Here is a 25187-nt window from a genome sequence, read left to right as displayed (position 1 = left end):
AGGCTGCTGCGACTTTAAGTAGAGCCGAGGCACAGCAAGAACCAGCAGGAATGATGAGGGCTAAGCATAACTGTAGAAAGTACTGATAACTATTGCTCAGCTGTTACTTGAAACGTATAAATACTTCACTCGGAACTCACCGGGTTGCACCAGCTTTGTGGATGAACCACCTAGAACCCACCTCTGCCCAGAAATTAAATAAACAAATGTCCCACCTCTGTGTGTTTATCGGCTTCTTGCACACCAGGATAAAACAACACAGATTTGGGACAGCACTGTGACAGCCAACTATTTAGGGTAGAAGCTCACCTGTGCTGCAGTAACTCACCCCCTTCCCCATCACTGGAGCTAAACTCCATGGGGTTGGTCAAAATCTCACACTGCTCATTCTTCACCTCCGTAATACAGGCAGCGCTGTGCCCTGTGTAGCTTGGGCCATCAAGGCCATGAGGAAAGAGCTGTTTATTTTGTTTTGCTTAATTACACATATAGCACCTAATGCAGAACAGCCCAGTGACTCGATTCCTCAGTGTAAACACAGGTTAAGTACGAGCCATACGTACAGCCCTGGCCCCCACAGCCACCTCACAGTCACGTTCTGCCTCCACAGCTGAGGGAGCAGGCAAAGAGGCCACTGAACAACCACACGGGCCGATCACCAAGAGATCCACTGCACGGACACACGTACAATTCTTTCCCTGCTGCTACTGAAGGCCAGGGTCGGGGGAGCGTATGGGGTGCGTGCTTCCAAAAGCATCAGGCTGCTTCCAGAAGTCACCAGGCACATCCCTTCACTACCTGTTGCAGCCTGACCCTTGCGTGCTACTTTGGCAAGACAAAGGAAGTCTTGCAAACGCCACGGAAAGCCATGCCCTGTAGAGAACAGGCACACTGGTGTGCCATGGAGAACACGGCCTTGACTCTTGTCCATTACTGACATTCCTGGATGAGATGCAATTTGCAGCACATCTCGCAGGCACCACTCAGACAGGAGGCAGACCGTCCAGCCAGCACTGAGATAAGGCCACCATGGCCCAAAGCAGCCACCTGGCTTGGGCCAGCCCTGGAGGCAGGTCCCATGTTGCTACTAGAAACAGATCACTCTCATTGATTGCATTGCGGTTCACTCCTCCTCTGGGAACAGCTGTGATGACGGCTCAGATCCTGGGAAAGCAGTGCCATGCCAGCCTCCCATCAATCCTAGTTAGAGGAAGGGCCACGCAAATAGCTCAGAAGAGCAGAACATGCATTGGGCTGCACGGAGGCAGCTAACATCAGTACAAAGTGCCTTGCAGGCCGGACAAGGGAAAGCAGGTAAGGCACAAGGATGTGGACATCCAGGTCGATTTATTACACACAGGAATGAAAATTTCCATTAAAAAAAAAAAGAAAATCCCATTTGGGAATATAGATGCTGGGTTTACAGGATTGGCCTCATGGTGACAAAATGGAAGTTGTACGATTCTGGCAGGCCCTGGTGTCGCGTGTGGTTAAACCGTCTCCAGGTGAAGACAGGGAGACCGCCCTGCACTGGGGGGCCATTGATTGCAGTGGCTGTGAACGCTGAAGCCAGGCGGAAATCAGACACCTGTAATAAAAGACAGGAGTTGAGGGCAAAAGGGTGGCCTGGTGCTCGACACGCGCCCATCCCACAGAGGGGGAACAGCTCCGGGAGATTTGATAACAGTAAAGAAAGAGAGCAAGGGGAAACGGATGCTGGCCAGGCAGCATTCCTCCCCTGCACGGAGGCATCTTCAGCCACAGACGTAGCAAAGCACAAGCCCACGTTGCCCTCCAGCCCTTGCCCTGTCCAGGCTGAGAGAGGCAGGACTGCCCTCAGGACAACCCTCCCTGGGTTTGGGTGTCTCCAGAAGAGCTGGAGCCCCAGCAGGCAGCCTAGAGGGTCTGACCCAAGCTCTGCTTGGTGTTAAGCACTGGGTCTGTCCCCTGACGGCACTGTCAGAATAATTCAGGAAAGGACACAGGCAGCACAGAGTTAATATTGCTGCCCAGACTCTGCCCTGTTCCTTCATTATCTCCCGAGAGGTCCCCAGCCTGCTCCATCTTTCCAAACCCAGAGATACTAAAATTGCCTTTAGTGTTTATAACTGCCAGGTTTCACCTCTGCTCTGGGCTATTTCTCTCAATGCCCCTCGTAGGTCCCCTGTCCTCCCCCAGCCCAGCCCATTCCCTTGCCTAATTGCGCTAGCAAAGGCACCACAACCAGCGTGCACTGACCTACTCCCTTCCCAGACACTCTTACACAGCAGTTTTCTGCGTTCCTCTCATAATAACCAGCTCTGGGAGCTCCTACTGGCCACTACAGCAGGCCTGGGCTTGTGCAAGCTGACTGGACACACGCAGCACTGGCAATGCCAGAACAGACCCCACAGGGCCCATCCTAGCAGCCGAACTCACAATCCAGAAAGGCAGCGGGCTTGACCCCACAGGATAAAACACTGTACGACTTCCCAGCACACCAGGACTTGACAGCTGCTCACTCAGGTACTGCCCCGCAGTGACAACACCACACAAACTGCCTAGAAAAGCTGCTGCTTTCTCCAGGCCAGTGGGTCTAAGGATTTCCCCACATCCCCCCAGAAAGTAAAGCGATCTTTACCAAACTCTGCTCAAAGCAGTTTCACAGAGAGGTGGAGCCCTGGAGCAGGGTGTCTCGCTACAGAGTCACGCTTTGTAAAGGTAAAGTTAAAATGAGGCTGAAAACACATTCCTGTGGGGTCTGGGGAGGCACCCACACAGTCCCCATGAACAGGAGGCTGAGGCTTGCAACAGTCACCTTCCCCGAGTGATGTAAAGATTCATTTCAGCCTTCTCTTCGGCTCCTCCTGCTGCAAGTCTTTGAGTTTTAACCCCTAAACACCACAAGTTCCCACGGACGTAATTCTTTTGCACATCTCCCCCAGTATCCTCTGCCCTCTGCCACTGTGCCAGGGCTGGTGTCACGGACAGGAGATAGGACTCTGCACAGAATTACCATCTCAAGATGTGCTGAAGCACTAGGACAGCATGAAAAGAGGGAACAGACAGACAGACCTGGCCATGCTCGCCCTAGTGCAGGAAAACATGCTACAGGTCTGACAGGAGACAAACACAGCAAACGTTGAGCAGATATTGAAATGGAGGTAATCTACCTTAGAGTCATAGCAGCCTGCAGGCACCGGAAAAGAAGGATTCAGGTCTTCCCGGCAGCAAATGGTGTTGCACGGATTGCGTTCGGCATAAGGATCACGCTGGTAGTCTGGGAAGAAGTGTGGTGGGGAGGGAAGGAAGGAAGAAAAGAAAACAATTAGTTCCCTCACAAAAAGCCTCTGCCACTCATGCAAAGCGCCCCAGCCACTAAAAGCTGGGTAAGTGCACTGGCTGAAACATGGGTCTATCACATCCCCAGGTACCAGCTAGAAGTCAGTGTTTGAGACAGGATAATAAGTAGACAAGCTCCTAATCCGAGTCCATAGTTATTCCTGCATTAGAGGTTGGCAGTGGTGCCCCTGGAATCACAAACATCTGCAACTCCACATGACAAAAGTTTTGTCATCAGAGAAAAGGAACTCTGTCAGGAGAGAAAAGCAGAAGACAAAAGGGAAGGGAGAGGAAGGAAAGGGAGAAGTGCAGCAGTGAAAGCCTTTGTTTTCCTGTTCTGGACTAAAGTAAGTCCGAGCAAAGAGCAAAGCCTTCAAAACCCCACTGCAGTAGCTGCAAGCCACGAGGGGAAGGTGGACAAGCCTCAACATCTATGAGCCTCCTGCTACTCACAGCCCAAACAGTAGCAATACCCCACCCTGGGAGAGGCCTCCCGAACCCCAAGCCCAGTAATCACCATGCTCCCTATAATTGGGAATAAAAATATAGCATCTAAAGCTATCTGTACTTAAGAGATGGGCTTAGCGAGAAGTTAATTAAACTGGTTTTAATCCAGTTAAGGAGAACCCTGTCAGGGAAAAGCAGAGCATTACCTGCCAAAGATCATTCTGCCTCAACATGGGGGGGGTGGGGGGGAAGAGGCCAAACTGACCTGAAGTTTTACACTAAACTCTCTGGTCTGAGCTGACCTAACTCTTGCTTAGGATTAAATGCTTTCAAGGTCGACAGGCTGTGGATGTATTGGGTAACAGCAGCCCACAGAGTCTCTTGGAGTGTCAGAAGCTCTCCATAAAGGTCAAACAGCAAGCCCAAGGGCCTTTGCTCTAGAAGGAACCCCATCTTCTTTCTGTTAGAGTAATTTTAGCCTGGTTTCCAACCTCGACAGTAAGCTTGTATTATCTTTTTGCTTTGTATGCGCTCTGCACCTAGGGGTAATGCAACTCTGATCTGTATGTCAGCCTGCCACTTTCCTCTACAATTCAAGAAATAAAAGTAATGCTGCCTTATTAAGATCAGCTCCACAGTACATAAACACATGTCTTACTGTTGTATCTCATGATGTACTTCATGCTTTCCAAGCTGGTCACCTTGCCCTGGTCTCGACGGAAGATTTTTGCTCTTGGAGCAAGTTCGTAAGAGAAATCCATGCCATACTTCTCGACATATGCTGCGTACCCACTGAGATTGTAAATCTTTTCATGGAAAGGGATATTGTATGAAGGCCAGTAACCTGCCAGAGACAAAACCCAATCTGTTAATCACTTAGAAAAGCTGAACACTCTTGTTTATATCAAAAAATAAACCATTTTCCATGCTGCATTGCCTGAACAGCATGTCGAAGAATAACACATCAAACTGGTTTGAACACAAGAAAATACAACAATAGTCACTGGCATGACCAGAGTTGACTCCCAGTATAACACCACTGGAGACTGTACCCACGCAACCCGTCCCCCAGACTTCCACCCTGAGGACTCATCCTGCAAGACAGCTGAGATCAGACTTGCAGGAGTCCGAGGTGAACACGCAGAGTGGCCACAGCCCTCCGACAGAGGTTTCCCTATGTCCTGGTTTCAGCTGGGATAGAGTTAATTTTCTTCCTCGTAGCTGCTGTGTTTTGGATTTAGCATGAGAAGAATGTTGATAACACATACTGTTTTAGTTGTTGCTAAGTAATGTTTATATCAGTCAATGACTTTTTCCCCACAGAAGCAGAGAGGGAACAGAGACAGGACAAGCCAGCCAAAAGGAATATTCTGTACCATAGATGTCATGCTCAGTATATAAATTGGGGCTGGCTGGGGGGCCAGGTTCTGTCATCACTGCTTGGGATGGGATGGGTAATCGAGTGGTGAGAGCGACTTGTGTTGTATCACTTTATTTTTTATATTCTTTTACCATTATTATTGTCATTTTCCTCTTCCATTACTCTTCTATTAAATTATCTTTATCTCAACCCATGAGGTTTGCTCCCTCTTTGCTCCCTCTTCTCCCTGCCCTCTACTGGGGATGGGAGGGAGGGGGGTGGTGCAAGGGGCTGCATGGTCCTAGTTGATGGATGGGCTTAAACTATGACACCAGCTCAACCTCAGAGGAGCGTAAGATCATTTAAGTCCACCAAACTTCCCAGCGAGAGGTTTGAAGTCACTCCCTTTTTACCCTCCACTTCCCATCTCACCAAGACAGAAGAACACACCCCGTCAGGGATGGACGCGCACAGACTAACCACAGAGCTAACAGGGGTGAACAGGAGGCACGTCAGCAAAGGACACACACACACATGCTTTGTGGCATAGTGTTTGGAAAGCTGTGGTTCCACACAGTGATAAGGAGAGACAGGGGATAGCTGTGTTTGTCAGTATCTGCCTTTGAGGGTTAAGAAGTGATCGATCGGCAGAGCAGAGCCCTGCCCTAACTTTTCCAAGAGCAAGTGTGAATCCTGCAGTTTTGTTAACTCTAAAGAGCAGGACTGCCAGCCAGAACTCCAGTGAGTGTTTTAGGCAGGCTGACATACAACTGCCTGAAACAAGACTAGTCTAGAAAGCAGAAAAGCTTGTAAAGAGCCAGAAGACCATCCAGGTCAGGATCTGGGTACCCCAAGTCCTGGAAGAAATAAAAATAGATACCTATACCTTAATGTTTAATTATTATTTTTTTTTTATGCCAGGAGTGCTTAGGCAAAGAGTATATAACATGAGCTAGTCCCAAGAGGGGCACACTTTCAGGTTCTCTCCAAAGCACTAGAGTTCCTGTTGTCAGTGAGGAATGTTGCTTCTCAAATCACACACAGCAGGATTTGGCTTCGAGATTTCCTATCTAGACCTGGTAAATGCAGCACTCCATGTATTAATTTCAGCCCAGCACAACGCGAGGAGTCTGGCTGTAAGATGCTCAAGAAAAATCAAGTGGGACTCACTGGGAATGGTACACAGATGTACAAAGCTAACTTCCTGAAGGACAGACAGACAGTGCAAGCACTGGGACACTGCCTGAGCAGAGGCCTTACCAGCTTGGGTCCTGCTGACGTTTGCTTACGTGACCTAGAGCCTACCTGAAGGAAACCGGTTGTGTACATGTTGTGTTGTAATACAGGCGTCCTCCAGAAATGAGCACACTTGCCAGCCTCTAATGACGCAGGCCGGAGGATATGGATACACCAGCTTCCAAACCAGTTGGGTTTACTTGTGACTCAAAAAGGTGCTATTGCCTCACGTGAATGCAGTGCATACAGATGACCTCCTTCACCCACTTGAAAAAACTTTTTGTTTAAATTGCTAAAACAGAAGCAGCTATTTGAAGTTCTCCTCCAGCAAGAGCTCTTCTGTTCCTCAGGCTCTGCAAGACTGCAAATCCCATGCAGACAGTGCAGCACCAAACCTAAGGTAGGCGTTACCCAAGGGCTACTATAAGCCAGGGAAACCTGCCTGTTAGGCCTGGCAGGGCGAACAGTGACAAAAACAAGTCAGAGGTGGTGTAAGGTTGGAAGGTGGGGGGGAGGTGCGAAGAGGACAATATAAAGGCAGCAAAAATTCTTCAAAACAGAACACCTTCCTCCTCTGCCCAGAGCAAAAGATCTCAGCAACATCACGAGATCAATGAGAAGATTAGGTGTATGGTGGAAGAGACTGAGATCCCGGGTTCTGATCTGATGTGATGCTTTTGATGCTGAAATGGATGCACTACTTACTCATCACCAGGAAACATGAACCGCAGCCCACTCCTATCCCTTCAGTGGAGACAGTACTGCTCTCTCCCACCTCCTCTAAAGGATTCCCAATTTCTTTGTAAACATAAAAAAACACCTTGCCATCGTTGCCTGGAAAGGGCAACATAAGAGATTCCTGTTTTTTAGAACTCACCTGCACTGGCCTAAGAGATGAGCTGACAGAAGTCACAAAAAAAAATCTTTCCATTTTCAAAACGATATAAGAAAATGCTTGCTTTTTCCTCAGATACAGGGCTCACTACAGGAATTCCCGCCTCTGTTCACTTGAGAACTCAGTTCCCATTCTCCATTGTTTCTAGGTTTATGCTTGAAAGAGACTTAAAAAGCCAGTGCTGGTACAAACTCACCCTGACCAGGCCAGAGTGTCAAGAGCGTATTATCTCCAGATACCAGCTACAGGGCTATTATGCAGTGTGCCAGGGTCAGCTACTCTACAAACACTTTAAGCCAGCACTGCTCTTGAGAACAGCAAACTTCCTTCACCTGGGCTGCTCCAAGCTCTAGGGAACAGGGCAGGGGCCTTGATGGAACTCACCTGGTGTCTTGCATGGCACGGAGGAGTCCAAATCTACCGCTCACAGGAGCGGTGCTGGCTTACAGCAGCTGAGGTCTCCAAGGCAGCACTTCTGCGGTGCTTAGCCCATCCTGTGTGCTGAGGGCTGCCCTTCTAGTGTTTAAGCTACCAGAGACTGAATACTGTGTTATCCAACGCACACAAGGTGCATTTAGATACCTGGGAAAAGCCATACTGTAAATGTAAAATAATATGTAACTTCTAATACATGCTGCCACTTCACAGAACAAAGCAGCCACAAGATCTCCTAGGAGGCAATAAGCGGTCACTGCACGGCCAAGCCCAGGGGTTGGTCTCAGTCCTACAGGGAATCCCACACGGCAGCTCTCTCGAGTCACTGCTGAAAAGGAACTCAGGGAACACTCCCAGCCTGGCCTGCCTGCACAGGTGCGGCACTGCCATGGCATGGCTTTATTGCTTCAAGTGCCAGAGCTAGAGAGGTCTCCATTAGCTTTTTTTTGTCTGCAGCACAATCCACAACACAGCACCGAGGATGTATTTCACCATCTGAAATAGGCACAAACATCGGAAGATAAGGTGCAATAGCCTACTTAAGTATCTTCAACGGATAAAGGAGCCAAAGAAGCATAAGGGGATTTTTCCAGATTATCAGTAAGACACATCTCAAAGCCATACTGACACTATGGCAATGCCTAAAATAAGCCAGGACCTTCCAAGGAGCCAGACACAAGGAAAAATTCCAAAGGGAAACAACTCCAGCCACTAACATAAATGCATTTCCAGTCATTTTGATGATGAAGAGCAATTTATCAGTTCACCTTCTGAGCATGTGATTAGAAGAGGGAGCACAAAACACCAGACACACACTTAAATCTGTGGAATGAGCTCAGGCTTTTGGATGCTGACATGAAGTGTCTAGAAAACACTTGTGAATGAAACCTGACAGTGGGTGTTCTGCTTCACCTAGATTCTTGTTTGTTTTCCATCAAGTTGTTGTTAGTCTTGCTAGGGGATTAAGGAATCTTTTAAACAGCAAGTATTTATCAGATAACAGAGCTCCAGAAAAGTTCAGGAGCTGATTCTAACATAGAACTTCTCTCGTATTTAAAAGCTTATCTCCTTGTAGGGTGACGCACTCACCAAACATTTCAAGTAGCCCACAGGACCACGATTATTTGTACTGCTTCAAATAGACCTCACCTTTTTCCTCATGGGTCTCAGACAGGGCAAAATAATACCAGAAAAAAAAAAGCAAGAAAAAGAAAGTAAGAAAGAAGGTAAAGTCTGTTTTTCCCTCCTCTGCTTCTAAGAAACACAGATGCTCACCACATTTCTGCCACAACATACAGAAGAAATGCATATGTTAACAGACCTGGCAAGAGAGGTATGCTCCCACAAAGCTTTCTAACTTGAAACTCAGCACTAGTGCTCAATAAACCCTTCCCAGGTACAAAGCACGATTCTCCACCAGCTGACACAAAGAGACAGCTTTCCTAAGCCAGTAACTACTACAGGAGCTACTACCTTTACGGAGAACATTTGTTTGATCAGAATACTCCACAAGGGTTGGAATCTGCTCAACAATGTACAGTGTGCCATCATCAAGGCTCTTCTGCAGCTTGACCTTTTTCAGGTCCAGCACCATGTACTGATTGTTGTAGGTCCCTAGGTATGAGAGAAAAGACAGTGTTACACATCCTGCCTGGGGAAGGAAAAGGGTACAAGGCAGAGAAGGAACACAATTTTTTTTTTTTTTTTTTTTTTTTTTTTTTTTTTTTTTTTTAAGATTCACACGAAAAATGTACTTACCAGAATTGCACTTCGAGAAGGTTTCTGCCCAAGTTTTGCCACTGTCTGCCATCATGTTAGCAATACGGACCCTCTGCCAAGCTAACAGGGATTCAGGCACCACTTGCTTGATGAGGGTTTGGTTAAACACACTGTTGGTAGTCTGCAACATTATCAAGCCACTGCCTAGTATGTAAAAGTCATCCAGGGACACCAAAAAGCCTTAAAGAGCAATAACACAAAGTTTGTTATCTTTGTGAACCTTTGATATACTCATGGAACAAAACAGAGAGACAAGCCAAGAGAATATGAATGAGTCAACTTGCGTGTGTTTGAAATCAAACTGTACAAATACGAGAAGATGAGGTGGCAACTCCTGCAAGTACTTTAAGCTCACCCATCAGCATCGTTTCTCATTTGTCATGCTTTCAACACACAACCTAATTCTTTGTCTACAGCATTTGCTTCCTGTTTTCATCCCAAATTTGGAAGTTTCTCCTTCATATGTCAAGCTATGTCTTACTCTTATGCTGAGGATTACATGCTGTAAATGCCTAGTGACCATTTGTTTCTAACAAAGAAATTCCTTTAAAAAAATACAACAAAGTAAACCAAAACAAAAGTACAAGCTCCACAAACAGATTTTTCATCAGCCAGTTTCATTTTTTTATTCTGTAAGGACAACAGGTATTCCTATAAATTAATCCATTCTGGACTAAATCAAGCCAAGCAGAAAACTCTTCCTTCTAGTTTAATCTTTTCCAGTCTAACTATTCTTAAAAGCATCTCCAAGAAGTGGGCACCTTTTAAATCATAAACCACATGCTGTATATGAGAGGAAGCTTTACCTGCTCCTCTTTCTGACATGTTGTCATTGGGTTTTTTATGCCAATCAGCCCTGCAAATTCAACACAGCCATGGATCTCTGGGCAGGATTCCCTTCCAGGTTACATGCCAACAGAAGTCCTAGGTCCAATTGCAGATCTCACACCAGGAGGTGATACACAGAGCTGCAAAGGTCAGCTATAATGCCATGGATAGCATGGTGACTACTTACGAAGCAGAAATAACTTGACTTTGAGATTCCCCAGTGGACACAGGGCTGCCAGGTTGGGGAAGAAACACAGTTAAATGGGCAAGTCATCTAGAACTTTGTCTCTTGCTAATGAGTTTTTAATGGTATCGCTCTTCAAAGAGTACAAAATGCTGCACCACAGCATAACAGCTGAGTTCCACTATGAAATCTTCTACAGCAAGCTTTATTAATGCACTCTGCAAACAAACTAAGGTCAGCAACCTCCGACAGCCAGAAAGACAACTCAGCTCTGCCTCCTGTTCCTGGGCTTTCATCAAAAGGCAGACTGCCTTCAAGCAAAAGTAATGTTTAAGGTCTCCGTTTCAGCAAGATTTCTTTAAAGTCTCAAATTCTCAAATCAAAACAGATCCAGGAAAATATACTTTGTGGTCACCTGTTCTCTAAAAATATGTCAGTATAGAACAGACAGAGCACCCTGGCAGCTTGCGGTTCCTAGTATTTTATTCTTGGAGACAGAAACAGCGTCAATAAATTATGTACATCAACAGCAGAGTTCTCTCTCAAATAAGTAAGGACAGGAAGAGAAACACTCTAAACCTGGCTCTGCCAGTCTATTTTATACAAAGACATGGGATACTCCAGCAACAAACTGTTGTGCAAGAAGTCAAGTGCTTGCCCAAACAGAAACAAGAAATGGAATTGTTAAACAACTGTGATTCAAATTGAATGCCAGTTCCCATATGGGTGCAAATGCCAAGTGCCCTGCTTCAAAATAAATCAGTTTTTTCTTCTTTTTCAATTAACAGCTGAGATAAAACAGAAAAACTCAACTCAAAGTAAGTATCAACACAAGGAATGATGCTGAATTAACTAAAGTTTGACCTCTGTAAATCAAATACATTGCAAAGTTCAGCTAAGCTGAAAACAAGGGGATTTCCTTCTGGGCCTTAGTATTTGACAAGTTTTATAATACAACATGCCCTCCATGATACATCATTAATAGCCTAATTATCCCAAGACAACATACACCATTTTGACTTAAGGCATAGTCACCCCTGAAACAAAGGGAAGTTAAACACATACACCAGGTTTACACAGGGCAAAGACATCCACAAAAATAAAACCTGTGTGAAGCCTACAGATACCAGCAGATATTTGAGGTCCTCTTGTGTCATTCTTGTCTTTTTAAGTATGTACGAGAATCTGTTGTAGTTGAAAGTGCCTGTTATGTCAACTGTTATCTCACTGTACAGTTCACCTATTTTTTTCTGTGAACCTATCTCCCATTTTTTATCAGCAACTCAAAAATCGATTCTTTTTCTTTTTTTTTTTTTCCCCTCCCTCCAATGAACCTGACTCTTCCTACACAGAAACAAGCAAAAGCATTTCTGATTGCATCTTCTGGGTGCAAGCCATTTAGATTCAGCTTCCAATCACCACTGGAAAACTGAAGTTTCCAGAGTCTGGAGTTTCATTTACCATGACAACGTTAACCAGTCAAGCAAAGTATTTTTTGACATCTGAGCCAGAGTGTTCTCCAGAGAGTCATCACACCGAAGAGTATGTGGGGAGTAACACACTCCTGGCAGCTATTGCTCCTGCAGAGGTAGGCTGCTGCTTTCTCTAGCAGATGGCATCAGCTTTTTTGGCATTTTAAAAGGTCATTGTACATTCAGGTACATTCAGGTACAGAAAGGGTCAGTATTACAGGCTGGAAGTCAGACACATGAGGTCTAGCCATCATCTCACAGGGATGAGAGTAGCTCCTGGCTGAGATGCTGTGCTCTGGGCTGTAAACACACTTGACAATGGGAAAGATGTCTCCTCTGCGTTAGTTTTCTTAATCCCATTAGCAGCTGCTTCTCATGTCAAGACTGAGCTTCCACCAGCTGCCTGCCTTCCATTTGCAGGCCTCTCCTAGGCACTAAGCAATAGCACACCCCACACTACAGCACTAGCCTCTCATCTCTAAAGTGCATCAGACACTTTCCTCTGCTCTTGCCTCCAAGTTTTAGACAGATGTTGGAGGAAACAGGGAAGCAAGAAATGGTCTAGGCAATACTTCATGAGCAAAGGTGGTGCCCTGAATACACAGGCTACCACCCTTTCCATGTTTTGTTCCTCCTAGCTCTTGCTCAGGCTGTGGGGAAGGATAATGCTGCACATTCTGATCCTGTATCAACACCAAATTACTTTCAAAGCAACGGATACACGTTACTTCTCTCTCCTGCCTCAGCGGCACATGAACAGCCATCCATCAAGACAACTTGTGCCATCTTGTTCCCATGTCATAGCCTGTGTCGACCAAGCAAGATCATGACAGCAGACCAGAGAAGCAAAGGTGGCAGTAAAATTCTTAACTGTTTGCTGGAACAGCTAAAAATCAGAGTAACATGCTTAACAATACTGTGGCTTAGCCCAGAAAAAGTAGGTCACTACCCAAAGCAGAGTGCTTGGGTCCAAACGGTAGAGTCCCTTTCTTATGAAACCTTGGGAGGTGCAATCTCCCTTCTGTCCAAGGAAATTTACAAATGTCATTAGCTAATTGGGCTCGTTTCTTTGAGTGCTCAATGGGGCAGTATTCAGCAATGACTGCACCACCGCGGGGGGTGGTGGTGGTGCTTGTTTCTCTGATCTTTTACTAGATACATCCTGCAAAACACAGTAGCTACCTAGTCTCCATCACTGCATTTCTTACCCCCCAAAATGAGCACAGCTTCACTCAACATTTGTGAGCAACTGCAATGTGTCTGTACAATTTAAAGTTCTCTCTGCTCTGCATAGATTCACCAACCACATTAAGTCCTTACATCCAGAGCATGAACAAGACAATGAAGTCAGAGGTGCCCAAGCACCTCTTGGTTCACAAAAGTTCAAAAACCTTGCCAGAGGTTCACAAAGCTGTCCTACATGCGGCTCTGCACAGATGCTTTCAACAGGAGAGAAAGCTAAGGCTATGAGCACAGTTCTAGTGAGGATTAGGATTAGTGTGGAAAGGAGCAGCAAGTGGCTAAATAATTCTGCAAAAGCAGAGATTTCTACTCTGTTCATTTCCACTCGACTGTGGCTCTGCGGCGCTGCTATTGCTCTGAAAGGGAGAAAGCAGCAAAGAGAAGACCTGCTGTAACAGTGCATATCTGAGCATGCTGGCAGGAATGTGAGGAACTGCTGGGGAAGCCAGGATGCACTCTGAAATTCCTGCGTGTCCTCCTACCTGCTCAGTCACAGCAGAAGCTAGGAAGCACAAGGCCCTCCAGCTCTATCATAATGCACACGCTGACATGCATCACGGTTAGTGAACAGTCTTAGATCCTTTGAGTCACAACAAATATTAATTTTTGCAGTGTAGTAGTTTGCCTTTTGAAAATCAGTAAATAAACAATCTGAACAATTTTACTCTGTGACCCCAGGAGAAGTCAGGGAGTTGGCACATTCCTTCTCATTAGGCAAATGACTCCTTGAAGCTTTTCTGACACAGCTTTTGGACAACAGAAGAATTTTACTTCATATCCAATCTATTGGATGACAGAAACCTTTTAATTACTCAGTTAAGTGTCACTGAAGGCCTGGAAGGACACCTGTTTTTTAATGCTCTTCATTTCCTCCTAAATTCAATACTTCTATGTACATTAGGATCATGTTACTATTCAGGGGAGCTTACTAGCTTTGCCTTTCTTACTGGTTCCTAGTGTCTATCAGGAAGGAGTCTAAGAGTGGGAACTGGCATGCAGTTCCCGTCAAGTTGAGCCACAGCCAGGACTTGTAGATTCCACAGTCAGATTCCCTGAAAATATAAAACTTCATCTCATCACAATATGGAGCAAATGAATTTGGCAGCGCTCTCCTTCCTGTGTGATATCCCTAGATCATTACCAGGCCAGTGCTTTAGAGCTTGCTCATCCTCTGGAAAACTGCAAGTTTATGAGCTACACCCACAGCTGATGTAATTTGCTGTAGTCAATGGATCATGCTTGTCTAGTGCTTGTGATAGTACCCTGTAATTAGGTGGCCAGTAACTACACTTTGCATGCCACTGGTCTCTCAAACTTCACTGTAGCCACAGGAACTATGTTTTGCAACAGTTCTCACTCAGTTTTGTTAGTAGAAGTACACCTTACCACATCACCGTGCCAGAGTCCACCCAGGTTTTTGGGTTTGGACTTGGACTTCCTTGCACAAGGAAGGTTTTGAACAAGTCATCTCTGCAGACCTCAACAGTCTCCAGCAAGAACGCTGGGATTTTGTACACTAGTGAACAGACCCTGACCATTTCAGTGTAGTAGTAGCTGGTTTTCAGGTATCTTCCCATACAGCAAGCTTTACCAGTCTCATCGAAACAGAAGACTTGTATTTCACTTAGTACAGAGAATCCACAAAATGATCCCAGAGACATCACCATAGACACACACTAAAAACAAAATAATAAATGCGCTGCATGGCTGATCCCGATCCCCAGTTTGAACCTGAAGCACAATGCAGCACGCAACAGCTGGGAAACAGAGCGACATTCTTCTGAAGGATGGTACTACCCTCAACAGTATTTCTGCTGAGAGATATAAGATCCAGAATAACTACTGTACATTCAGCTGATGAACAGAGCGCTCAGACAGAAAACTTGGCTTTCTACCAGGTTACATGGGCTTGGCAAAATTCCTTGCAACAAGCAAGTGAAATTCCTCCAAGGGAATATGAGATAAACCCAAAACTCTTGAAAGGCTGTACACTTAGACATTTGCCAGAATACCTCTACTCCTTCCTCAAAGCAAGAAATCTTAGTTGTCAGAAAATGCTGCATTCCTGAGGGCCACTGAGGAGGGTCAGAACCCAATAGGAAAAAAAAGAAAAACTCAACTGCTTTCAGCATGAAATGAATGCAACTGCTTTTCAAAACAGTTTCCCAGTTACAGTCTCAGGAGTCCCTTGCCTTTGTAGTAAAGCAAGCACAGTAATTCAACAAAGCATGTTTTGAAATCATCAACCAATGAAGTTTCATCAGAATCAGTCTTCTATGGCACATACTTCACTTTAAAAAGTTTATGAAGATTCTTGAGTGTTGGGGCATTTTTCAATTTTGAAATCCCACCTTTAAAAACTAACGCAATGCTTAGAGTCTTTAGAGTCTTAGATTTGCTTTGGTTTTTCATGTTTGCGTTTTAGTGCTACTCCAGCAAGAGTACATATTTTACCCCTGAAACATTAAATGCTGGCAATTTCTAACAGTCTTCCAGGAAACTCAGGAATATTATACACTGCCTAATCTTCCCAAAGCAGATTTTAAATATTCTGGCTGGCTATATTACTAACACATGAAACAACCATTAAAAAATACTGCCCTCTGCAACAGCTTCCACAGAAGCTGGAAGAGATAGAAGGGGACAGGATGGGGGGGCTGGTCCAAAAACAAAACAACTGAAGGTTTGCTAACCCAACACCAAAGAAGTCAATACAATTTTAAATGGCTAGGGTTTGATACTCTCTAATAATCCCATTACAGCACAAGTCATGCCACAGTGGTTAACAGGAGCGTTCAAAACTGTTATTACCAAGTGTGCGAATGCTTGGTGAGAAGGTGAGAAGTTCAAGAGTTGAGAAAACTGCAGACTACACGAGGAGAATTCAAAGCAGCGTGTTTGTTGCCAGACATAGAATATTTAACTAGTACCATTCAGAGCACTGAAGGTGATTAATCAACAACAAAAGACGACAACAACATCATCATGTTCAAGCCAGAAAATGGAAGACAACATTTTGTCCTCTCGATGGCTAAAAGTTTTAAGGTAGATTGAAGCCAGTGCTTGTGGAGGTATCATCCTTTTTATAGGCAAAACATCTGCACGACATTAAGATGGTCCATGCCATCTTGGATATCTACATTGTTTTGGGTTTCTTGACTTTACCTGGGTAACTGCTGAACGAGACACGGCTGGTGCTAGTGTATGGATCGACTATATTGAAGTTCCAATGCTTATATATTCTCAGTGTGGCCGCATATGTAAACCAGCTGGAATGGGCAAAATATATATTCTCATATCCAGGTAGAACCTGGAAAACAGAAGGAGAAAGATGAATAATTTCAGACCCTACTATACTCTGCATGTTTTGTACTTGATAGAAACTGGGAGAACAACTTGTTTTAAGTAGTTTGATTAATTGCACTGTTCAAGAGGGAGCAGTTTCTTGTGCTTCTAACTGCATACTTAACAATGAATTTCTGAAACCTCTGTAAATAATTCTTGCCTATGTGTTGTTTTTCAAATAATTAGCTGTTATTTTTCAAAATGAAACATCTTAGGGTTTGGGGGGACACCTGCATCACGTGGTATGCTTTGTTTCCCCGATTTCCTGTTGAGTACTTGCATTTACGCATTCAGATCAGCTCTCTGCAAACATATCCAACATTAACTTCGAGCATGCTGTTTCTGTGAAAATGCCTCTCGGTGACTTTAAAGTACAGAAGCAAATGCAAGTAAATTCATTTTGAAAAGGTAAATGTATATTGATACTACATCTTTTTAAAGTATTTCCCTGGTTCTAAGATTTGTTCTTAGCTCAGAAACCTCTTGCTGTAGGCAAATGCTTGAATGAATGCTTCTCAATTTAAGGGGAATATTGTTGCTCTGGGATACATGGAATCTGTGCTGACTAGATCCTTGATAACTTTAACTGAAAACTGTAATTGCCACCATGATGTATCAGATACTTATCCTTCCCTTCCTCCCTGCTTATTTGCCCAACGTATTTGTAGACATTCACAATACCCCCTTTCAGACTTCACTTATCTAGGTGAAAAAAGTTACCCCTTTCTAGTCTCCTCTCCACGGTAGCTACCCATTCCCTAGTAATTCTAGTAGCTTTTCATTGTCAATTTTTGTGGGTTTGGTTTGGTTTTTTCCCCTGCCGTTGAAAGTGAAAGTGAGCAAAACCAGACCCAGAATCCTATAGAGGCACAAATGACGACAACTGCATAAAAGCACCTTGATTGACAGAAGTCTCTTTATGCACATGTAACATAAACAATGAAGACTCCAGAAATGCAGACTTACGATACTGCAAATCAACAGAGTCACTGGAGATTAAGTTCTTGGTGCTCACCTTGATAAGTGCAGAGCAGTGACCCATATCCCACTGATACTTCCCATGGCTTCCTGCCTCCACATTGCATTGTCCACCCCGTGCAGAATACTCAAATAATGCAGGAATGAGGTCCAACAGGTCTCCAACTGCATTCAGAAATTGGACATCAAAGATGCTCAGTGGCTGAGGAAAGGGAGGGAAGAGAGACCACAAAAAGCACTTTCAGGCAGAGAAGCATCGGGACAGTCTCAGCTGTTAGAATTTCACAGAATCACAGAATCTTCATGGTTGGAAAGGACCCTTAAGATCATCAAGTCCAACCAGACAACCTACAATCTCTGCCACTAGAGCATGCCCTGAAGTGCCACATCTAGATGATGTCATTTCTCTTTTGCTCTCAAAGAAAGCTCTTACATAGTCTATGAAATATCTGCTCACAAGGCCCAGATGCTCAAACTCAGCACTGAATTAGGCACCTAGGTATCTTTAAGGGTCTGACCCTTATAGTAGCATTACCAATGCTAACATATCTGAGGAAAAAAGGATACCCTAGCAGTGACTTACAAAATTTTTGTGTGTCTTCGCCAACAGCATACCAATCAGTCTGCTATTACTGTTATGCTGGGGCAACAGTAAGATTTAAGGTTGAGTTTATCTAGATGCCTTTGAAAAGCCTTACATTAACAAACACTCTTATGATTTTTAATATTTTTATAAAGACTGAGATTTAAGACATCCTCATGACTGAGGAGGAGGAAACAAATGAGGGAAGCAAGAGATGTTAACAATGGTAATCAAGCGTGGAACTAGCTGAAGAGAGGAAGTCAGTCAAAAGGCACTCAGCTATGCTACCTGCTTGCAAAAACACCTTATGGTTAGAGCTAGCCAGGGTTAACTCCACACAGCTCATTGTGCAACATGCTCTTCAGAACCTTTCTCTTAATTTTCCTCTTCATAAACAAGAGCTTAACAGTAGCCTAACCTCAACCTTCAAAGACCGTTTTCTAAACCTTTCTTGTTCTTGCTTGCACCGTGCCTTTAGTTAAGGCAAGGTTTAAGGAAAATAAGTCAGAACACACATCACAGTAGGGCTATGAATAGTAATTTTAGAATGAGACATAATCATATAGCAAAGAAACACATTGCTTGCAATACAAATCGCTGTTATTAAACCATACAGCTGACCTCTCTACAAACCCCAATAAAAGGGAGAGAAGGACATGGAAAAAATAAACAGCACCAAACGCATTTACTTTTTATTCAGAAGGCTGAATTCTGTATTATCCATCTGCTGTTTTGGCAGAGAGAATAACCAACAGGAAAACCAAAAGTAACGTGAACTCTAGTCCATATATCCCAGGGGAAGGAATTAAATCTTCCCACAATGCTTACCAAGACAAGTGAGAGAAATAAGCCAATCTCACAACTGAAGTCATGCATTGCAGAAGGCCCTAACACCAGCTATAGCTCGAGGAAGAAATCTAAAGCAAACTTTCATCTATGTTATATTGCTTTACCTCATCATGTTTTTGCTGTAAGGACCCAAACAGGGAACAGCAAAGACCACAACTGATAAACATCAAGAGATGTATCTTGGGATAATTTTAAGCAACTCACTGGTATAAATCATTTGCAAACAAGTCTCAACAACTGCTCTGTCATTGGAATCCATATAGAGAGACTTGGAGCAATTTTTGCCCATCCAGCTGCACTTAAAGGTCTGCAAGCCCAGCACATAATGAGGAGAAGCTGTATTCCAATGTCCAATTTACACAGGCATTACTGTACCACCAGGATGGCAGCAAAGAGGATTGCATATGAGAATGCTCGGCCAGCCCCGAGACATTTTAATTGTACTTGCCATCTATTTGCTACCTGCGGTGCGTTGACCCTGGCTGGATGCCAGGTGCCCACCAAAGCCGCTCTTGTCACTCCCTTTCCTCAGCTGAACAGGGGAGAGAAAAACATAAGAAAAGGCTTATGGGTCAAGATAAGGACAGGGAGAGATCACTCACCAATTACCATCTTGGGCAATTACCAAATCACAGAATGACAGGGGTTGGAAGGGACCTCTGGAGATCATCTAGTCCAACAGCAATGAGAAATAAAACCAAACCTTAAAAGACCTTCCCCCCACCCCTCCCTTCCTCCCAGGCTCAGTTTCACTCCTGAACTCTCTACCTCCTTCACCCCAGCAGCGTAGGGGGACAGGAATGGGGGTTGTGGTCACTTCATCGCATGTTGTTTTGGCTGCTCCTTCCTCCTCAGAGGCAGGACACCTCACAGTCTTCCCCTGCTCCAGCGTGGGGTCCCTCCCACAGGAGACAGTTCTCCACAGCAGAGTGCAGTCCTTCAGTAATAGACTGCTCCAGCACAGGTCCCTTCTACAGGGTGCAGTCCTTCACAACAGACTGCTCCAGTGTGGGTCCCCCATAGGGTCACAAGCCCTGCCAGCAAACCTGCTCCAACATAGGCTCTTCTCTCCACAGGTTCACAGGTCCTGCCAGAAGCCTGCTCCAGTGTGGGCTTCCCACGGCCTCCTTTGCGCATCCACCTGCGCCAGCAAGGGATCCTCCACAGGCTGCAGGTGGATATCTGCTCCACTGTTAACCTCCATGGGCTGCAAATGGACAGCCTGCCTCACCATGGCTGTCACCATGGGCTGCAGGGGAATCTCTGCTCCAAAGCCTGGATCACCTCCTCTTCTTCCTTCTTCACCAACCCTGGTGTCTCAGGGCTGTTTCTCTCACATTCTCACTCCTCTCTTCCGCTGCAGTTGCCATCCAGGGTTGGTTTTTTTTCCCTTCTTAAATATGTTATCCCAGAGGCACTATCACCATTGCTGACTGGCTTGGCCAGCAGCGGGTCCATCTTGGACTCGGCTGGCATCAGCTCTATCAACACAGGGGAAGCTGCTAGCAGCTTCTCACAGAAGCCACCCCTATACACCCCCGCTACCAAAACCTTGCCACACAAACCCAAAACACCACCACTCCATATTCTCCTCCATAAAACCTGCATTCATTGCAACACCTACAGGTAGCTACACTGACACTGCTACAGCATCACTTAGAATTGCCTGTATATTTTTAAAGAGTTCCACGTTTCTCTGCTATCTTACGGTCATTTCAAGTCAAAAACTCAGTAACTACCAGGAATTCCATTCAACCTAGAACAAGGGTGCCAAGCAATGAAGCTATCAATCAGAACTATATGCACAGAAAGGAGGCCAGAGAGCAGGAGTAAAGACCAACTCAAACGAAGAAGCAAAGGTTACGTAAATTCTTAGGCCTCCGCTGGGTGAGACTGGGCTGCCAGCTCCCAAAGCCAGCCAAAACATCAGAGAAGTAAAAGAGGAACTAGGTTGTTAAGTACCCACTAGGGTTATATTTTCATTTCCTTTTTGAGTGGCAAGCAAATTTTGTTCCAGTTTATTTCCAAGAACTCATTACTCTGCTTGGATAAACCTGGCTTTGTGTTTAAGGTTGTCTGATGCTCAGTGACATCACACAAGCAGAGTGTGCAGAGCTTCACTGGAGCCTCAGTAAAACAATGCATTCAAACAGAAGACTTGGTCGCCTGCAATGCAGGCTAAATCTGGGAATTTCAGGAATGGCCAAGAGCCCCACTTTGGGAATTACTACAGCCGATTTCCAGGATACATGGAGAAGTCTTCTCTATGAGGAGTTTAATCCATGGCCACCAGCAAGAACTAGACCCAAAAAGAGAGTGTGCATCGTAACAAGTGGATAACGTAGGGCATATTACAATCTTTTATAAACACCTCCCACCTCACACAGCAGTGTCAGGAAAACTCCTTGCATGCATGGTTTACTTCCTGAAGAAAAGTGAATGAATGAGCTAAACTGACAAGTGGAGAGGTGGTATAGACATGACAAGAGAAAAAGTCCTTTTGCTAGAATGTGTGGCTCCTCCTTTTAAAGGTACCATCCTGAATAGCAAAAAAAAAACCAACCAAAAATCAAATTGAGTTTGAGTTACATCAGCTGTAAGGAGACAAACTTAGAAAGGGGAGCAGACAGGAGAGAACCAACCTAAAGGCTTGTCTACATGGGACATTAGAACAGACGTTATTCTGTAACAATTGTTTTCCAGTAACTTCCCCATGCGTGAGTATTCTCAATACAAAATAAGGAAGTCCAAATAGAGATCTGTCCTAGAATCATTGTACTACTTAAAACTCTGACACCACCTAATTCAAGAGTAATTTCCCTGTGGAGACAAGCCCAAGATTAATCACAGCGTTGGTAGAGCATTAGGCAGATGAAAAGGCTTAATGTTCTTTGAGTGCCCCTCCTTCAGAAATTGTCTTGGAAAAAGGGTTGGGTTTGTTTACCGGATATAAAATGTTGCTAAACCAGATGGAATAATGTCACACTTTAACATGAAAATGTATTCAGATTTTGACATCATTCTTACTGATACCTGTAAATACGAAATTCAAAATACAGAAGTTCACAACATACATTGCCTTCATGCAGGTTTCAATGGAAGCGCCTACCTAAAATAGCCCTGCAGGAAAACTGACTTCATGCAATTAAAAAAAAAAAGTTTAGAACAGTACACTACAGAACATATACGAATAAAAAAAATAAAAATACTAGTACTACTATCAAACAGTTCAGAGTCCAAAACAGATTTTCTATCTGTAGTAAGGCTCAGTTTATTTGTGGCAGACACAATGGTTCGACAATATTCAAGTGAAGCAGACCTGAAGTCTAGGGGAGAAAAGAAAAATGGAACACTTCAGTGTGGCCTGTATGCACATGATGAAACTCTCCTTTAAGCACTGTGTGTATTTGGCATACCTGCAAACTACCATGCATTGTACAGGACAATGGAAAGTCAGATCTTTTCACTTGTCTTCCTCAAATAAGTGCACACCAACAAATCCACCAAGTGTAAAACTCCATCTGCTTGCAAGTTTGAAAAGGTATGTGTAGTGACGGTATGAAAACTTGACACATGAAATGCGCAAGATGAAAAGCAGATTAGCTATCGATACAGCTTGTTACCATTCTACTGAAAGGGAACAATTTTGCTCAACTTTGCCCAGTGCTCAATGTTGAAGTTCACAGACTTTGCAAACACAGTCCCGTTTCTCCATCTTTTGACCCATCTTTGTTAATCAATCAACTTAGTGCTCAGGAGAGCACAGCATTCATGTACAAGCATTGCTGGGGAAGGGGAAGGAAATGTAAGAACTTTGAAGTCTATCTCCTCCTCTCTTCCCCATATCTCTGATCTTTTGGAAGTCAGAGGGAAAACTGAGGCTTCCTAACCTTTCTTCTGCAGTGTTTAGCCTTCTTTGAAGCTTAGGACACTGGGGGAAACTTGTTCTTTGCACGGAAAGATTAATTACGGAGTAATCAGTTGTATTTAGAAGTGTGCATATTTTTTTCCCCCATAGCAGTTAGAACATGAGGCAACAAAATACAGCCTGTCACATGTTGGGTTTTGGTTTGGGTTTTTTTGGTTTGGTTTTTTTTTGGGGGGGGAGGATGTGTGATACAAACAGAAAATAAAACCACCACACAACCCGCACATGAGATACTCTCAATATTTCTAATGTTCATTACCACCATGAATGTAAAGTACTGCACCACTGGAGATCAAAAGATAAACTTTTGTTCCCAATGATAATAATCCTAGAGACAATCCATATAATAGAAAGGATTATTTTTTCAGTGAAACAAAAGTAGTATCTACCAAAGGAAAGAGGAAAGAAGAGACTCTCAAAGAACTAAGGAAAACATCCAACAGGAATGAGATTTGCTTTTAAAAACATGCATAATTTGTTCTGGAGGCTTTCAGTAACAAGTTTAATTATTTTTAAGGTGAGAAATGAGTAATGGTACTAGTAAATACTTGCTACAGTAGTTGTTGCCCAAAGAAAGATCAAAACAACACTGGATGAATTGAACCAAAGTATAATACTTAGAAATAAGAAAAAATGTCATCTAATAGGTGAATTTATTTGCCAAACATTCTACTTACTAACAATCTAAGGGATTAAATAAAAGAACCTTTTTAACATGCTTGTAATATGTACTGCAAGAGCACAGTTGAAAAACAGCCTCTTTGGAGGGCAGATGTTCTTTAATCACAGGGGAAAAGGAAGATACTGTTGGTCTTCTAGGGTTTTTTGTTTGGTTGGGTTTTAGTTCAGTTTGGTTTTAAGTGCCAACAGTTTGCAGAAGCTGGGTTGATCCTCAGGTACGTGGAGGTGTCAGAACTAGAATACTAGTCAGTAACGTTGCATCTGCACCTGCTTTTATTCTCTGTGTAGGCTCAGAGCAACAATCTTCAAGGTCTTCATTTCCTGAAGGGGATCCTAACAGCAGTAAATACATACACAAATAGCTCCATTGTAGCCTAATCTCCCAGAAGTATTTGAAAAGTAGCATGGCATCCAACAAACTGAACAGCATGTACTTTTGCAGAGCTGTCAGGTATCATGCTGATGCCAAGCAAAACCAAACATGTAGGTGCAAAAGCAGCTGTCCAAACTGCACTCGAAGGCAAGAGAACTGATGTTAGCTTACTGGCTCTGGCAAACAGAGGAACCTGCAGCACCATCTCAAGTGAGAAACACATACATGGGGAAAATTTTTGCTTTTAATAAGAAGATGTGATCCCAACACAGATGAAAATACTAAAAGCCGAAATTGTGAACGGCATAGGAAGGAGTCAAAATAAATCCCACCATCTGCTCCAGGCATGTTTGGGAAAAGAACTCTGTATATCCACTGCATATAATTCAAAAATAGAGGATACAGATATTTCAGACTGAACCACATATTTGAACTTTCACTAAATGCACCATTTTTATATAGGCATCCTGTTGAGATATCTGAGAAGAGGATTAAGAATAACTTTGTCACTTCAGAGGTCAGTGCTTTTTAGTATTAAACACACAGTTAAATAAGTATCAGGGAATACACTTGGCAGGTAGGACGTGACTATTATAAAGAGATAGCTCAGGCACAAACTAGCACTTTCCCCTCCCCCCATCTGAATCTAAAGGATTCTGAAGCACCCAAAAAAAAAATATGAGCTTTGTAGGACTCTTCAGATACAGGTGTTATGAGAGGGAATTAATGAGTTCTTTTCCTAGAAAAGGGTTCCTAGTATCTTCCCTATAACTCAGGCCCATCAGGATGCATCTCTCCATTACTGTGAACAGTCATTTCTTTTAGTTTGAGACAATTCCCCATTGATGAAAGCACCAGAGCAAGTTCTACATCAGAAAGATGTGCACTTTTACTAAAACCCAACTGTTTATTATTTAGCACTCCCAACTTCTCTAAATTCTTGATATGGTTAAATCAAGACAAAAAGGGGTCAACTACAATTACTCGAGTTCTCCCTCTCACATTGAGGGACCTATTAGACATTAGACTTAAGGACAGCACTGTAATTACAATAGCTCTGCTGGAGTTAAGGGAGCTTTGCTATTGCACACAAGCTGATGATCTGAAACACAATTCTAATTGAATTTAGGGGAAAAAAAACCCAAACAAACAAAAAAAACCATCCCTATTTGGCCTGCCACAGCGCTGACCACGTAATTCGTAATGGGAGACTTAGAAGACAGAAAAGAAGACATTTAGCAACATAAAACA

General features: G+C 44.0%; 1 protein-coding gene across 3 annotated transcripts in view; it reads right to left on the bottom strand.

Moving 5' to 3' along the window:
• Positions 1–1328: 1328 nt before the first annotated feature.
• The window catches only part of PLBD1 (phospholipase B domain containing 1), a 41987-nt gene continuing 18128 nt past the window's right edge, over positions 1329–25187 (bottom strand). For 2 of the 3 annotated variants that reach the window (XM_054199233.1, XM_054199253.1), the window contains exons 5-11: positions 17560–17724; positions 16365–16509; positions 9453–9653; positions 9168–9308; positions 4427–4612; positions 3153–3259; positions 1329–1588 (exon numbers count right to left, since the gene is read on the bottom strand). In XM_054199233.1, coding sequence (XP_054055208.1) covers positions 1421–1588; positions 3153–3259; positions 4427–4612; positions 9168–9308; positions 9453–9653; positions 16365–16509; positions 17560–17724 — 1113 coding nt within the window. In that variant the 3' untranslated portion in view covers positions 1329–1420. The remainder of the gene's footprint in view (positions 1589–3152; positions 3260–4426; positions 4613–9167; positions 9309–9452; positions 9654–16364; positions 16510–17559; positions 17725–25187) is intronic. The other variant, XM_054199242.1, reaches the window with a different exon arrangement.

The sequence above is a fragment of the Rissa tridactyla genome, chromosome 1, assembly GCF_028500815.1.
Source record: "Rissa tridactyla isolate bRisTri1 chromosome 1, bRisTri1.patW.cur.20221130, whole genome shotgun sequence".
In the NCBI taxonomy this organism is placed as follows: Eukaryota; Metazoa; Chordata; class Aves; order Charadriiformes; family Laridae; genus Rissa; species Rissa tridactyla.
The sequence above is the reverse complement of the archived record's forward strand: the minus strand, read 5'-3'. Positions and strand labels throughout refer to the sequence as shown.